The 15962-nt window shown below is 46.4% G+C and overlaps 1 protein-coding gene across 1 annotated transcript; it reads right to left on the minus strand.

Moving 5' to 3' along the window:
* Positions 1-1989: 1989 nt before the first annotated feature.
* Positions 1990-14941, minus strand: LOC309537910 (lens fiber membrane intrinsic protein-like). The gene is made up of 6 exons (XM_082233054.1): positions 14894-14941; positions 12542-12730; positions 10790-10990; positions 8836-9000; positions 3351-3485; positions 1990-2233 (listed from the first exon to the last, which is right to left on the minus strand). Exons 3-6 carry the CDS (start codon positions 10962-10964, stop codon positions 2172-2174), a joined length of 537 nt encoding a protein of 178 aa, XP_082089180.1. The 5' UTR covers positions 10965-10990; positions 12542-12730; positions 14894-14941; the 3' UTR covers positions 1990-2171.
* Between the last annotated feature and the right edge of the window lie 1021 nt (positions 14942-15962).

The following is a 15962-nucleotide window of genomic DNA, read 5'->3' on the forward strand; positions in this document are numbered from 1 at the left end:
GCCGCCAGGCTTCTCTCCGCCCCACTGCCAGCCTTCGGAAGGCTGCTCCGAAGCCTGGCGGTGGGGCGGAGAGACCTTCTCCCCGCGCCAGCCTTCGGATGGCTGTCCTGAAGACTTGTGGTGGGAGCAGTGGCGTAGCGTGGGGGTGCAGGGGGGGGCTGCCGCACCTGGCGCAACATCTGGGGGGGCGCGGAAGAGACTCGAGTGCTAAAATCCACGGGTTAGGGGGCGCAAATTACTTGCCTTGCCCCGGGTGCTGAGAACCCACGCTACGCCACTGTAGATCTTTATTCCCCACTTGTTCCTGATGTAGAGCTTCACTCACCGCTCCTTCCCTGGCCAGGAAGGTGGCTGTCATTCTGTGGTGTGCTTCAGGTGACAAAATGTATTGGGCGGGCAATAGCAGCAGGGAAGGAGATCCCATCCTCCCTACTTTTGCATCCAAGGTAGCTGGTCAGTTGCAGAATATCAGCAGAGAGTTGGGCAAAACCAAAGCTATGGTTTAATGCTGGAATGCTGACTTGGAGTCTACTAACATTCTGAGGGCCACAACTCATATCATCCATGATGGTTGGCCATGCTGACTGAGGTTGATGGAAACTGGAGTCCAACGGCATCTGCAGAGCTCCAGGTTAGCCACCCCCAGTTTAACATGGTAAGGTAACCAACACCATAGTTCATGAATAACCACCAAACCAGGATATAAAATTATGCTTCGCAGTTGGTTTGCAAATCATAGTTTGAGTAAACTGTTGTTTCGTTTCTGAACCAATAAACCATGGTTTGGGAGCATTTCTTCACTTACAAATTCTTCTGTTTAGGAGAACATTCAGGGACTCTCAGGGAAGGCAGGTGATGGAAGCCATACAAGCTTTTGCAACCCTGTACATATGCAACAGGGACAGGTGGTGCTGTGGGTTAAACCACAGAGCCTAGTACTTGCCAGTATACCTGAAGGAGCGTCTCCACCCCCATCGTTCTGCCCGGACGCTGAGGTCCAGTGCCGAGGGCCTTCTGGCGGTTCCCTCATTGTGAGAAGCAAAGCTACAGGGAACCAGGCAGAGGGCCTTTTCGGTAGTGGCGCCCGCCCTGTGGAACGCCCTCCCATCAGATGTCAAAATGATAAACAACTACCTGACATTCAGAAGACATCTTAAGGCAGCCCTGTTCAGGGAAGTTTTTAATGTATGATATTTTAGTGTTATTTTGGTTTCTATGGAAGCCGCCCAGAGTGGCTGGGGAAACCCAGCCAGATGGGCGGGGTACAAATAATAAATTATTATTATTATTATTATTATTATTATTGCCGATCAGAAGGTCAGCGGTTCAAATCCCCGTGATGGGGTGAGCTCCCATTGCTCGGTCCCAGCTCCTGCCAACCTAGCAGTTCAAAAGCACATCAAAGTGCAAGTAGATAAATAGGTACCGCTCTGGTGGGAAGGTAAACGGCATTTCCGTGTGCTGCTCTGGTTCGCCAGAAGCGGCTTAGTCATGCTGGCCACATGACCCGGAAGCTGTACACCGGCTCCCTTGGCCAGTAAAGCAAGATGAATGCCGCAACCCCAGAGTCGGTCACAACTGGACCTAATGGTCAGGGGTCCCTTTACCTTTACCTTTACACATGCAACAGAAATAATGGTTTGTGATCAAAATAATGGTTAGTGGAAATGATGGTTTGGCAATATCACTTAAACCTGAAGCTCTGAAAGTAGCAGGACTTCCTCACTTCTGCTATATGACATGGCATCACTAAGCTAGGAAGCTGAAGACAATAATGACAACAGTTTGGACCAGAGTTACCAGTGTGTTTTTTTAATGGATCAAGGCTTTCAGCAGCTCCACAATGTGCACTGAAGCTCTTCTTTGACTGCTTTGCTTCCATCCCAGGAAAAGCCCCTTCTCCAAACATTTCTTGTGCATCACCCTACAGTAAGCCTTACAACAACTCTGTAAGGTGGGCCAGTGTCATTATTTCCGTATTGCAGGTTGAGTCATCCAGTGAGTGCATGGCTGGGCTGAAATCTGAACCATGGGATTCCAGCTGAGCTTCTTTGCCTCAAATGGTTAGCATTTCTTAAAGAGCCATTTCTCTTTTTTTCATATAACACCATTCTCTACCTCTCACACGTCAGCTCTTTAAACAATGCAGAGCCCTGGTGGGTGCCAAAATCCTAGCGGTTCACAGCCAGTTGCTGGCATTTGTGCATCTTGTAGGCACACATGTAAAATATACCTGCACATTGGAGGAGAGAGAAAAGAAGGTGCAATATAATATAATATAATATAATATAATATAATATAATATAATATAATATAATATAATAATATAATATAATAATATAATATAATATAATATAATATAATATAATATAATATAATATAATATAATATAATATAATATAATATAATAACATAACATAACATCATAACATAACATAACATAACATAACATAACATAACATAACATAACATAACATAACATAACATAACATAATATAATATAATATAATATAATATAATATAATATAATATAATATAATATAATATAGCAGTTGGTTAGAGCATGGTGCTGATTATGCCAAGGTTGCAGGTTTGGTCCCTGTACGGGGAAGCAGCATATTTCTGTAACACAGGGAGTTGATAATCTTCAAGGTCCCTTCCAACTCTACAATTTTATAATTCTGTAATGCATTTCCCATTGGATGCAACATAGCAGAATCCTAGCAAAAGTCAATGCAAAACTAGCATGACAAAGTGAAGTGAACTTTATTTATTTATCCATCAAATTTATATCCCATCTTTCTCTTGCAAGCGCTTCCAAAAGTGTATTGATTCAAACAGATGCACATAAAGCAAATCAAGTGATAAAAATATAGAAACAGTGCAATGCTAATAGGTTCCACTGGATTTAAAACGTGAGAGTTCCACCCCCACAACCAAGGGAGTCCTGGGAACCAACCAGGACCCTGTGACCATCTTCTGAGGCCCTTCTTTATGTGCCTCCTCCACAAAAGGTCCAGAGGGGAGCAACACAAGAACGGGGCCTTTTCTGCAGTGGCTCCCTGATTGTGGAACATTCTCCCTGGGGAGGCTCACCTGGCACCTTCATTACATATCTTTAGGAGCCAGGCAAAAATGTTTCTCCTTTCCCAGGCCTTTGGCTAACTGAATAACCTATGGCCTTTTAAAGTGTGTGTGTGTTGGGGGTTATTGTTTTCGTTTGTGACTATGTAATGTTCTTCTATGTTTTTAATATTGTGAACCAACCACCCTGTGATCCTCGGAATGAGACATTCCTTTCGTACTCATGCATTTCTCTCCCTCCCCCCCCCCCCCGCAAACATCATCACCTGCAAAGAAAGTCATCAGGAGGGCAACCCAGCCCAAGATGTAAGACCAGGAGAAACGCCACTCGCCAAATCGCTTGCCAAGGAAGTTGACCGTGACCCCGGTGTAGATCCCCATCGCCAGAAGGACAAAGAGTGCTGCAACATGGGAAGGAGAGAGGAGGGAGGGAAGAAGAGTTAATGTGATGAACTGATGAACCAACAAGAAGAATGTGAAAAGAGTCCTGTTGGATCATGGACCAAGGTCCATCTAGTCCACAGAGGGGGCAGCCAGATACTCAATGGAATTTCGTAAGCAGGATCTGAGTGCAACAGGGCTCTCTTCCAACTTGCAATTCCCAGTGGCTGGCAATCATTCATTCATTCATTCATTCATTCATTCATTCCCCAGCTTTCTTCCAAGGAGCTCAAGGTGACATAACATACTTCTCCTCCCCTCCCTCAATTTTATTCTCACAACGACCCTGCGAGGTTGGTTAAGGTGAGAGCGAGTGACTGTCCCAAGTTCACCCAGTGGGCTTCATGGCTGAGCAGGGATTGGCACCCTGGGCTTCCCAGGTCCCGGTCCAGCAAACTCCAACCATGACACTACTCTGGCTCTTAAAGAGGCATCTCCTGTCTCGGGTCCTATAAATATTAGATATATAGACATATGGGCAATGTATGTCTGTTGAGGTTGGAACTTAACGGGTTAAGTTCTTCCCATGATGCCACACCATTCTGACGTCAATTTTGGAAGCTTGGGAGGAGCTTGGGAAGAGTATGCCAGTCCCACTCTGTACTTTGTGGGGAAAGGATGCAGTTTTGTCATGGCTGCAAATAGTCCTGGAAATTCCTGAGAAATGTTGGAATAAAAGCTGTAAATAGACAAACCTGGACTGTGTGTGTTTGTCTGGAAGCCAAGCTACATGACAGTTTTACACCGCTGTGTAATCTCTGCTACGGCGTGACTGAGAGATCGGAGCAGAGCGTGCGGCAGGAGAAGTGTGCCGGGCAGTAAAGAGCTAATTGAGGATCGTAAATCAATTAGCGGGGGTCACGCCAGATCAAACAAATTCCACAGGTTATGGGTAACCTAAATAACCTATCGTAAAACTGTCACGGAAGAGCTGCCGGGAGCTGAGAAATCTGCGGTGTCTAGCAGAGGAGCACGGAGGCAAGCAAGCAAGCAAGCTGAAAGACGCTGTTGCTGAATGCTGTGGAGCTGTGAGCTGAGAGCAGCAAGGAAACGTTTCTCCACGCCAGAAGAGCTGGTGCTTTTGTAAGTACAGCTTGGGGCCAACTTGGGAGAACGGGAAAACATGGCAGATGGCCAGGAGGTGATTCAAGCTCCGTTTGAACAGCTTGAGGAACTCACCGCCCAAGCGTGGAATACCTGGGCAAGATGGGTGAGAGCGTGGTTCATAGCCACGGAAGTTTGGGACATTTCCCAGAGGGAACCAGTGCAATTGGTGGACAGAGATGCAGGAAAGCTGAAGTCTGTTTCTCTGGAGGAGAAAACGCAGAGGGAGAAAGCTATGAGAGCTGAGGTCTGCATGTTGAGAGCAGGTGTTCATGCAAATTTGCAACATCACCTGGATGGCGTTGAATCTGCGTGTGAGGCCTGGAGTGTGCTGAAACGTCTGTGTGAAGGCTCAGCAGGAGGCCTAGGGCAGATGGAAGCTGAAAGCCTAGAGATGGCTGGAGCCCCTGTTCCTGATGATTTAGCCTCAAGGAGTGCTAGTGAGCAAGTCGGGGGGGCGGAAAGTTCCAAAGGCAAGTTTGAAAAGTTTTCCACTGAATCTGCTGGAATGGAGCGGCAGTTCAGGGGGGGCGGATCTGGCAAGGAGTGCTTCTCCGGAAGAAGGAGAAGGAGGCCAGCTGGGAGGAGCCCCAGGCAGTGTTTTTCCACTGGGTTTCGTCGGTGCTACGTGTGTGGATCTCACGGTCATTTCAAAAGAGACTGCCCACAGAGAGCAGCTGCACAGGAAGGCTTCAAGGACACCTTCCATGGAAATCAGTCGGGTTTCCATGGGAACCAGTCTGGAAGGGGAGGTCAGCGTGGGAACGCAAGAGAAGGACAAGGAAAACAACGTCAGGAGACTTATCAAATCACGGCTAGTCTGGCGTTGGCTGAAGACAGCCGTGGGACAAGCCAAGAGCTAAGTTTTGTTATTGACTCTGCAGCTAATCGCAATTTGATTCCAGAGACACCTGCTGTCGAGAGGTGGAACTGCACGGCAATTCCTGCCGGGAAAACTGTACTGTTTGCAAATGGACAGAAAAGAAATATGACTAATGCTGTAAATTTGCATTTTTGTATTTTACAGGAAACGTTGGAGTGTTGTACTGTTCCTGGGATGCAACACTGTCTTTTATCTGTGCCTTATTTACTGAAAAAGGGATTTACGGTTTGTTTTCAGGGTGATGTGTGCACAATCTCCAAAGGAGGGAGGATGCTTGCCAAGGTTAAAAAGGGGCAAAATGATCTCTTCATTCTTAAAACGTCTTTGGAGGGTGGTGGGAAGGTTGAGAAAGCACAAGCACTGCGTGCTACAATTCCCAATCATGATTCATGCGTACATGCTTGGCATACACGTACAGCTCATAGTTCTCTTGAAGAACTACAGGTGCTGCCAGAAGTTTCCAATGGTTGTAATATCTCAGAATGTGGACATGCTGTAAGTTGTGAAACTTGCAAACTGGCAAAGGTAAAAGGATGCAGTTATCCAAAGGTTGAAAGGATAACAACAAGGCCTTTTGAACTGATTCACATAGATTTGTGGGGTCCTGTAAAGGAACCAAGTCTGGGAGGGTCAAGGTTTCTGCTCTCGATGCAGGAGGATTTTACTCAGAATTCCTGGATACATGGCCTCAAATCCAAGGATGATGCAGCACAGCTGATCAAAGGGTGGATTGAGGGGGTGGAACAAAGGTTTTCCACCAAAGTGCAAGCTGTCACAAGTGACAGAGGAGCTGAGTTTACAGGTTCTGCTTTGCAGAAGTACTTTCACAAGAAAGGGATACGTCACACAGTGACTTCACCCAATCAGGGGGGGGTGGCAGAGCGGAAGTGTCAGGCTCTGGTTAAAACTGCACAGGTGTTGCTGGAAGACTCTGGGTTACCTCCAAGGTTTTGGCTGGAGGCAATCAAGTATGTAAGCTTCACCTGGAATCGCACCTACAATTCCATGGTAGGGGACACACCGTTTGGGTTGTTGCATGGCAGGAAACCCCAGATTCATTTTTTGCGTATGTTCGGGTCACGTGCGTCTGTGCCGGTACCTGCTGCTTTGCAGGGGCCAGACGGATCCAAGTTCCGAAAAATGATCTTCTGTGGGTATGAGCCAACAGCGAGTGCATGGAGATTTGCATTTCCATCAGGTGATCAGAGTAAGTTACTGATCAGTAAACACGCTGAATTCTATGAGCAGGATAAAAAGACACAAGCTGCTGTCAAGCGTGATGTTCTTTCAGAGTGTCTCTCTGATTCAGAACAGGAAGATTATGAGGGGGAGGAAGAAGAAGCTGAGTCTGATGATGACGATCAGGTAACTGACCAAAGTCAGGAACAGGAGGAGGTATCGGTAGTTTCTCCACAAGTTGTAAAAAGGGAGGCCAAAAGCGAGCCTAGTTCTCCTGTGAGTGTAATGGAGAGGATTCGAAAACGTTTTAAGTCAGAGGGGAAATCCCGTGATGCTGAGGACACATTTCCTGGTGGCAGTGAGTCAGAAGTAACATCTGAGTTTATGCCCAGAAGGTCTAGTCGCACAACAAAGGGCATTCCACCTGAAAGATACCAGGCAACATGTGCGTGGGCGAGATTCGCACAGTGTGATTCTGGGAGTGTTGAAAGGGTTCAACAGGTGCCTGGGAAAGATGCTGGGAAGGAGCACAAGGCAAAGGGTAAGGTGTTGAGCTCAAAAAGGTCTTGTCAGAAGGTGCAGCAAGGGGGGGTGTTGAGGTTGGAACTTAACGGGTTAAGTTCTTCCCATGATGCCACACCATTCTGACGTCAATTTTGGAAGCTTGGGAGGAGCTTGGGAAGAGTATGCCAGTCCCACTCTGTACTTTGTGGGGAAAGGATGCAGTTTTGTCATGGCTGCAAATAGTCCTGGAAATTCCTGAGAAATGTTGGAATAAAAGCTGTAAATAGACAAACCTGGACTGTGTGTGTTTGTCTGGAAGCCAAGCTACATGACAGTTTTACACCGCTGTGTAATCTCTGCTACGGCGTGACTGAGAGATCGGAGCAGAGCGTGCGGCAGGAGAAGTGTGCCGGGCAGTAAAGAGCTAATTGAGGATCGTAAATCAATTAGCGGGGGTCACGCCAGATCAAACAAATTCCACAATGTCTATATGAGCTATCTGTTCACGTGTTGCAAGAGTTGCCGTATCTTCTATCCATTGATTAAAGGGTGGGGCATAGATTGATCTTTCCCGTGGATCAATATGAGTCTTTCAGCTGTAGTTTGGGCACAAAGAATGCATTTACGTTGACCAGTTCCAGTGCATTTATTTTTAAAACATAGTAGATTATAAAGAAATGTATATATATTTACAACATATATTTCACTTGATATACCGTTGTTTTAGGCAAACATGTGTGGAATTATGGTGGCTGGTTTAAAATCTTATTCTTTTGTATGTTTTATGCATTTTGTTTCCTTTTGCATTTTTGTTTCCTGTTTTTCGCATTTTTGTTTCCTTTTTTATTTTTTCACTTAATGTTGTTTAATTGAAATATTTTCATTCATTAATAGATATATATACAGAGAGAGAGAGAGAGCGCTTTTTCTGGGGGTATGCAGGGGTACGCGTACCCCTAAACATTCTGTGAATCTAAGTTTGGCCTCATTGAGGAGTAGTATTTCAATATGAGTAGGAAAATAAGAGTACAGTGGTGCCTCGCAAGACGAAAAGAATCCGTTCTGTGATTCTCTTCATCTAGCGGTTTTTTCGTCTTGCGAAGCAAGCCCATTGACGGATTAGCGGATTAGCGCTATTAGCGGCTTTTAGTGGCTTATCTGCTGATCGGATCAGCTGTTAAGTGGCTTAGAAAAAGGAGGGGGGGAGGAAAAAAACCAGCAGGAACTCGCAAGACATTGTCGTCTTGCAAAGCAAGCCCATAGGAAATTCGTTTTGCGAAGCACCTCCAAAACAGAAAACTCTTTCATCTAGCGAGTTTTCCGTCTTGCGAGGCATTCGTCTTGCGGGGCACCACTGTACCCCTAAACATTTTTTTTAGACAAAAGCACTGTGTGTGTATACACACATCTACATACATAATGTGTGTGCATATATCTTTGTTTGAAATTCCCCGCTCTCCTCCTTCTCCACCCCCACCCCATCCTATCTTGGGAGCCCAGGTGTGGCACCTGGGCCCTCACCTGAATACTCCTGTGTTTTTGCATCTGAAATCACAGCATCTGCCTCTAGGCATCTGCACTGCTTCGAGTTGTGCAGCTTTGAGAAAGAGCTCAACCTGTGAGAGAGAAGAGGTGCTTACTGGAAACGAAGAACAGGACGCCGGCCGCAAAGGATCTGTTGAAGCGCTGGAAAGTGGAGAATTGGGCAAAGGAAAAGATGCCAGTGATGATGCCAGCAAAGCAAGAGAGGGCAGAGAGGATCATGAAGGCCCTGGTGGCATTCCAGTAGGCTGCAGGGAATAAGACTGAGAGAAGAGAGAGCTACTGAATACTATGCCTAGCTAAATGCAGAATAGGGTGAGCAGAATAGGAATGGCCCACAGAAATATTTTGAATAATTATTTAATTTCTATACCATCCTTGAGGATCACAGGGCAGTTTATAATAAAAACACACACAAATACATTACATAGTAACAAACAAACAAAAACCCAACACAGAGAGTTTAAAAGGCCATAGATTATTCAATTAGCCAAAGGTCTGGGAGAAGAGGAATGTTTTTGTTGCCTGGCACATAAATATACGTAAATAAGGCACCAGGCAAGCCTCCCTGGGGAGTGCATTCCTCAAATAGGGAGCCACCACAGAAAAGGCCTGTTCTTGTGTGGTCACCCTCCACACCTGTCCTGGAGAAGGCACCCAGAGAAGTGCCTCTATTTATGATTGCAGGGTCTGGGTAGGTTCATACAAAGAGAGGCAGTCCTTGTGTTATTGCAGTCCTGAGCCATTTATGGCTTTATAGGTCAAAACCACCGCTTTGAACTGGGCCTGGAAACTAATAGGAAGCCAGTGCAGTTGGGGCAGAATCCACATTATATGCTCAAACCATCTTGCCCCAGGGAGAACCCTGGCCACTGAATTCTGCAGCTGAAGATTCCAAACTGTCTTCAGAGGCAGCCCCGTGTATAACACATTGCAGCAATCTAGCCTAGAGGTTATGGTGCACTGGATGGCCATGGCTGAACCCCTCAAGTACAAATTTTACACCCCCAAGTACTAGTAAGTTTTACACCCCCAAGTGCTAGGAGAGGGGGTGCCACCATCTGGGGCTGCCTGGTTGGTGTTGACCCATGACACAGCCTTTTCCCCTGCCAGCTCCCCAGTTGTGGAATGCCCTCCCTAGCATTCCCTCCCATCATTAAATTTCAGGAGGAATTTGAACACGTTCTTGTTCACCCAGGGCATTTAGTGTCTAATTTGTCTAATCCTCTTTCAAAGCCATCCAAATCGGGGGCCACCACTGCATCATGTGGCGGTGAGTTCCATAGTTAAACTATGTGCTGCCTGGTTAACGTAGGTCCAACCCTAAGCAGAACTTAGCTTGTGAAATCAGCAGATCATCGCCACTGAGCTTCTTCAATGTGCGACAGAGGTCCATGTGGGATGTGAAACACAAGGGCAGTCAAGTACAACATTCCTAGAGTGAACATGTTTACACATGGGGAGGAATGTTTGTCCAGCAAGCAGGTAAACTTCTTGTTTCCTTCTGGGCTGGGACAGACTTCCTCTGCATGTGACTAGAGGTGGGCATGGCCTCACCTGTGCAGGTAACGACAAAAGCACAGGGCAGGGCAGCCATCTCTCTCTCTATGACTACTTTCGTCAAAGAAGCAACATCTGCTTAGCCAAAGATGCTCTCTTGGCCTCCAGCCGAGAGAGGACAAAGGGACTGTCTCCTTATGAGATAGTTTCCAGGTGTATGTAACTTTTCTAAGCTAAGTCTGCCTTCTGGGATCCAACTGTGAACAGAATGTGAGTGAGTAAACTCTTTTTATACTTTTATAGAAGACTGTGTCGTGTCTTATCTTTTATAAGGGAATAAGGGGGGAATACCAGGACAGTTATTATAGAGGCTTTAGTGAGCCTGAAATAACACATCCGCTGTGAATTTAAAAGGGGGAATGTTACTCTGCTAAATTGTGAACTTGTTTACACAAGTTGGAAAGGCTATAATCAAACAATATATCCTCTCCTGCATCCCTGAACATTCCCACAGTCCACACACACACACACAGGCTCCAAGCTGTCTCTTACCAATGCTCTCCAGCTGCATGTAGCACTTGCCAGGAAAGCAGTATCTCCAGAGTCCCTGGTGAGCAAAGGCACCTGCCAATCGGTATTGCATCCAGTAGTCTGTCACCGTCGACACCACCAGGAGGATGTTCCCCAGAGAGGCACAGAACAAGCCCCCACCCATGAAACTGTACATCCTCGTCCCAATTCTGAGAGCAGCAGCTGGAAGGAATAAGAGTGTGGCTTAGCGATTAGAAGGCGGCAAAATCTGGGTTGCTGTTGGAAAGGCCAATGTGGTGTAGCAGTTAGAGCAGGCATACCCAAACTTGGCCCTTCAGATGTTTTGGGACTACAATTCCCATCATCCCTGACCACTGGTCCTGTTAACTAGGGATGATGGGAGTTGTAGTCCCAAAACATCTGGAGGGCCGAGTTTGGGGGTACCTGGGTTAGATTGCTGGGCTAGGACCTGGGAGACCAGGGTTCAAATCCCAGCTTAGCCATGAACCCTTGGGAAAATTGAGATAGAAATGCAGAAAATATATAAGCAAGGGGGCAGGGGTGAGAAATTGCAGCTAGGAATGATGCAAGAGATGTTCGGGGGGGGGGAGGTGGAATATGTAGAATTGTAGCGTTGGAAGGGACCCCAAAGGCCATCTAGTCCAAACTCCCCCCCCCAAAAAAAATGCAAGACTCTCAGCTAAAGCATCCATGACTGATGGCCATCCAACTTCTGCTTTAAAACTTCCAGGAAATGAAAGTCAACCACCTCTAGAGGGAGATTGTTCCACTGCCGAACAGCTCTTATTGTCAGGAAGTTTTTCCTGATGTTTACTTGGAATCTCCTTTCTTGTCGATTGAAGCCATCGGTTCCAGTCCTACCTTCCAGAGCAAAAGAAAGCAAGTGTGTTCCTTCTTCTATGTGACAGCCCTTGAGAGATTTGAAGATGGCTATCACATCTCCCAGTCTCCTCTTGATCATCTTGGTTGCCCTCCTCTGCACGTTTGTCAACATCCTTCTTAAATTCTGGTGCCCAGAATGGGACATAGTACCCCAGGTGTGGTCTGACCAAGGCAGAATAGAGTGGGACTCTTACTTCCCTTGAACAGGGCACTATATTTCTGCTGATGCAGCCTAGAATAGCGTTCGCTTTCTTTGCTGCTGCATCACACTGTTGGCGCATGGCGTGCTCTGGCCCATAGGGTCACGAAGAGTCAGACACAACTAAGCAACAACAAATGACTCATGTTGACTTGAGGGGTTGACAATCAAAGCATCAACACAACTGGGAACTGAGGACTGGGGGGAATTGTGGAAAGTAGATTTGAAATTTACAGATTGTTCTCTTTTGAAAGAAAACTATATGAAAATGATGTACAGACGGTATATCACACCAGTACAGAGAGCAAAGATGTATAAAACCGGGTCAAACATATGTTGGAAACTACCCTAAGGAGTCTCAAAGCGGCTAACATTCTCCTTTCCCTTCCTCCCCCACAACAAACACTCTGAGGTGAGTGGGGCTGAGAGACTTCAAAGACTAGCCCAAGGTCACCCAGCAGCTGCATGTGGAGGAGCGGGGAAGTGAACCTGGTTCGCCAGATTACGAGTCCACCACTCTTAACCGCTACACCACACTGGCTGCCCACATGGGCTTGCAAAGTCCCCAGTTTGGGGTAGGTTGTGTTCTGTATATTCAGCAACCCCACACCTCTGCTGCCCCAGCCACACGTATCCTGTGGGTGGTCTCAGCATCCATCCCTCTTGCCTACCTGCAGACCCCAGAAGCCTCTTCCCTTGCTGCTCGTCTCTCTCGTCTTAGCTGAACCGAGCCCCTTTTTTCAAAACACCTCCGACAGCTACATGTGGCTGACTCGGCCCAAACGTCTCCAGCGCCTTACGGAAAATGACCAATGATGAGGAGCCGGGGTGGGAGCGGAGGACACAGATGACGAGAGACGCTGTTGGTTCGAGAAGGGAAATGTGCACAGGCAGCAAACTCCTTTCTGGCACTCTGAATGCAGTGAAACCTGCTGACTCTCCAGCTCTGGGACCAGGGCAGGAGCTGCAGGAAGGCCTCAGGGTCAGAGACCCCGTGAGGATTGCCTTGCAGAGTGGAAATAAAAGGGGATTTAAGCCACTAGCCTGCATTTGACCCCCTTACATTTAGGAACTGCGCAGTGGAAGATGAAGAGGCGTTCACACATTATTTCCTTCAGCCTGCTAGCAGTTTCTTTTCACATTGGGACTGTATAGTGTCCATGGTATTTTTCTGAGCAGAAGACAATACTAGTCCCACTCAGAGACCAATTGAAATGAATAAACACAGTTCATCTGGGTCCATTAATTTCAACAGGTTTGCTCCAAGTAGAACTTAGCTTGCTACAGCCAATGGTCCCCTGATGAATTAAAAGCTGAAATTAAGACTGTGAAAGAGGAGAAAACAGAATTGACAAGAGCTGCCAAGCCCTAGAGATGCATGTAGTAGGTCCCCATTTTCCCTTCATGAATTCAAGGTGCCAAATGGGCTACAGGAACGTCCACCAAACAGAATATACAGTGGTACCTCTGGTTACAGATGCTTCAGGTTACAGATGCTTCAGGTTACAGACTCTGCTAACCCAGAAATAGTACTTTGGATTAAGAACTTTGCTTCAGGATGAGAACAGAAATCACGCAGCGGCAGCAGGAGGCCCCATTAGCTAAAGTGGTACCTCAGGTTAAGAACAGTTTCAGGTTAAGAACGGACCTCCAGAACGAATTAAGTTCTTAACCCGAGGTACCACTGTATCTTCCATGTAAAATATCAATTTTAGTTATTTTACTGATTCCCCCACTCCTCCGGCTGGCACATTAACTATCATCTTTAATGTGTTTCCTGCTGCTATTTTTTTACACTTTTTGTTAAGACTGCCTGTTGGGTGTATTGAATTTCAAAATTTGCTTTGTAACAGCTTAATTTGATGAAGATTATAATAATCTATATGCTGCTCATCTGACCGGGTTGCCCCAGCCATTCCTGGTGGCTTTCAACAAAATAGTATAAGCACACACACAAAAACACCCTCAGACATAAAAAACTTTCCTCCACGGGGCTGCCTTCATGTGTCTCCTAAAATCCAGCTGTTTATTTCCTTGACATCTGATGGGAGGGCCATGCTAAGCTTTTGTTAGGTTGCTGGAGCATAGGAATAGTGAATATAAACATAGTAGAGGCCTGTCATGGATGCTTTAGTTGAGATTCTTGCATTGCAGGGGGGTTGGACTCCACAATTCTATCATTCTGTGAGACCAATACTTACTTTTTTCAAGATGTAGTGCTGCGCTAGGTCACAAGGGGGAACTAGCGGGTTATATTTCACTGGAACAGCCACTGCAAACAAACCCTCTCAAATCAGGGCAGAATATGCAATACCTTTCAGTCTGGCTCCTGTGCGCTCCCGGCTGCTGCCTGTTCAAATCCTGTGTAAGTGTGACCTTGCCTATGATGCAGAGCCATTCTGTCCTGGAGAAATTCTGCCATTTCCCTCAAAGCAAGCTTCAACCCAAAAGGAAAACTTAAGCCACATTCACTTTACCCTTAAGCTGAATTGTACACATTTGAAACAGCCATTTCCCATGATTGATATTTTGTGTGCGCATGCGTACACAGGGGCAGGAAAGTCAAGCAGGTAACGCACATTGGTAAAGACATCTGGTGTGTGTGCAACAGCGTGAAAATGTGACTTGAAAAACGGCAGAGAGCAACCTTTGTTTTAAGCTGCTAATGCGTACGTAGCCAAAGATCATGGGACACGGATGGCACTGTGGTCTAAACCACTGAGCCTTTGGGGCTTGCTGATCAGAAGGTCGGCGGTTCAAATCCCATTGCTCTGTCCCAGCTCCTGCCAACCTAGCAGTTTGAAAACATGCCAGCACAAGTAGATAAATAGATACTGCTGCGGCGGGAAAGTAAATGGCGTTTCCGTGCACTGCTCTGGTTCACCAGAAGTGGCTTAGTCATGCTGGCCACATGACCCAGAAGCTGTACACCGACTCCCTTCAGCCTATAGAGCGAGATGAGAGCCTCAACCCCAGAGTAATCCGCGACTGGACCTAATGGTCAGGGGTCCCTTTACCTTTACCCTTCCTTCAGATTAGATACTCTCAGGACTGCAGGCCTCAGTTCCTACTTGCTTCTTCTCCAGGCCTTCCTCATGAGAGGCGGGTACAGTGGTGCCCCGCAAGACGGAAAACTCGCTAGACGAAAGAGTTTTCCGTTTTGGAGGTGCTTCGCAAAATGAATTTCCTATGGGCTTGCTTTGCAAGACGACAATGTCTTGCGAGTTCCTGCTGGTTTTCCCCCCCTTTCCCCCCCTTTTTCTAAGCTGCTAAGCCGCTTATCAGCTGATCTGATCAGCAGATAAGCCGCTAAAAGCCGCTAATAGTGATAATCCACTAATCCTTCAATGGGCTTGCTTCGCAAGACGAAAAAACCGCTAGACAAAGAGAATCACAGAACGGATTCTTTTCGTCTTGCGAGGCACCACTGTATATGTTATGGATCTCTTGCCTGCTGAGATGCAACAGAAAGCCTAGCCTTTTAGTTTTCTTATCCATTCTAAAGCCTGTTTCTCCAGCAGAGACAGAGTATTCAGTTCAGCTTTTGCCAGCGTTTTAACTCCAACACCAACAGAAACAAACTGCCTTGGGAGGTGGTAGACTCTTTCAGTGGAAATATTTAAACAAAGGCTCAGTAGGCACTCATGTCAGGTAGTGGTGCTGTAGCTGCGATATTCAGTTACTAACACAGGTGGCTTTCTCTCCCTCCAAATAACCCTGGTACTCTTAAAATCCTGATTTATATCCCAGCTTCCCTCAAAGGAATTCCATGAGGGGCATGTGTGTGTGCATGTATATATATGCACACAGCAGCTTTAAATTCTCACAGCAAAACAGTTGAGATTCTTGTGTTGCAGAGGGTTGGACTGTAATGAACCTTGGGGTCCCTTCCAACTCCACAATTGTATTATTTTCACCTTCAATTGTTGCTCTGACGAAAATGGCACCATTTCCAAGGTGGCAGGCACAGAGCTTGGAGAACATAAACGCTCAGAAGGGCTTCATTCACTTTGGCAGAAGCCAAAATGTTTTGCTGCATTTCAAATTTCTGTTTTGTTAAGTTACTGTAATAACATACTGCTTTAGTGATTA

The sequence above is a fragment of the Podarcis vaucheri genome (assembly GCF_965113315.1).
Source record: "Podarcis vaucheri genome assembly, chromosome: 7".
Classification (NCBI taxonomy): Eukaryota; Metazoa; Chordata; class Lepidosauria; order Squamata; family Lacertidae; genus Podarcis; species Podarcis vaucheri.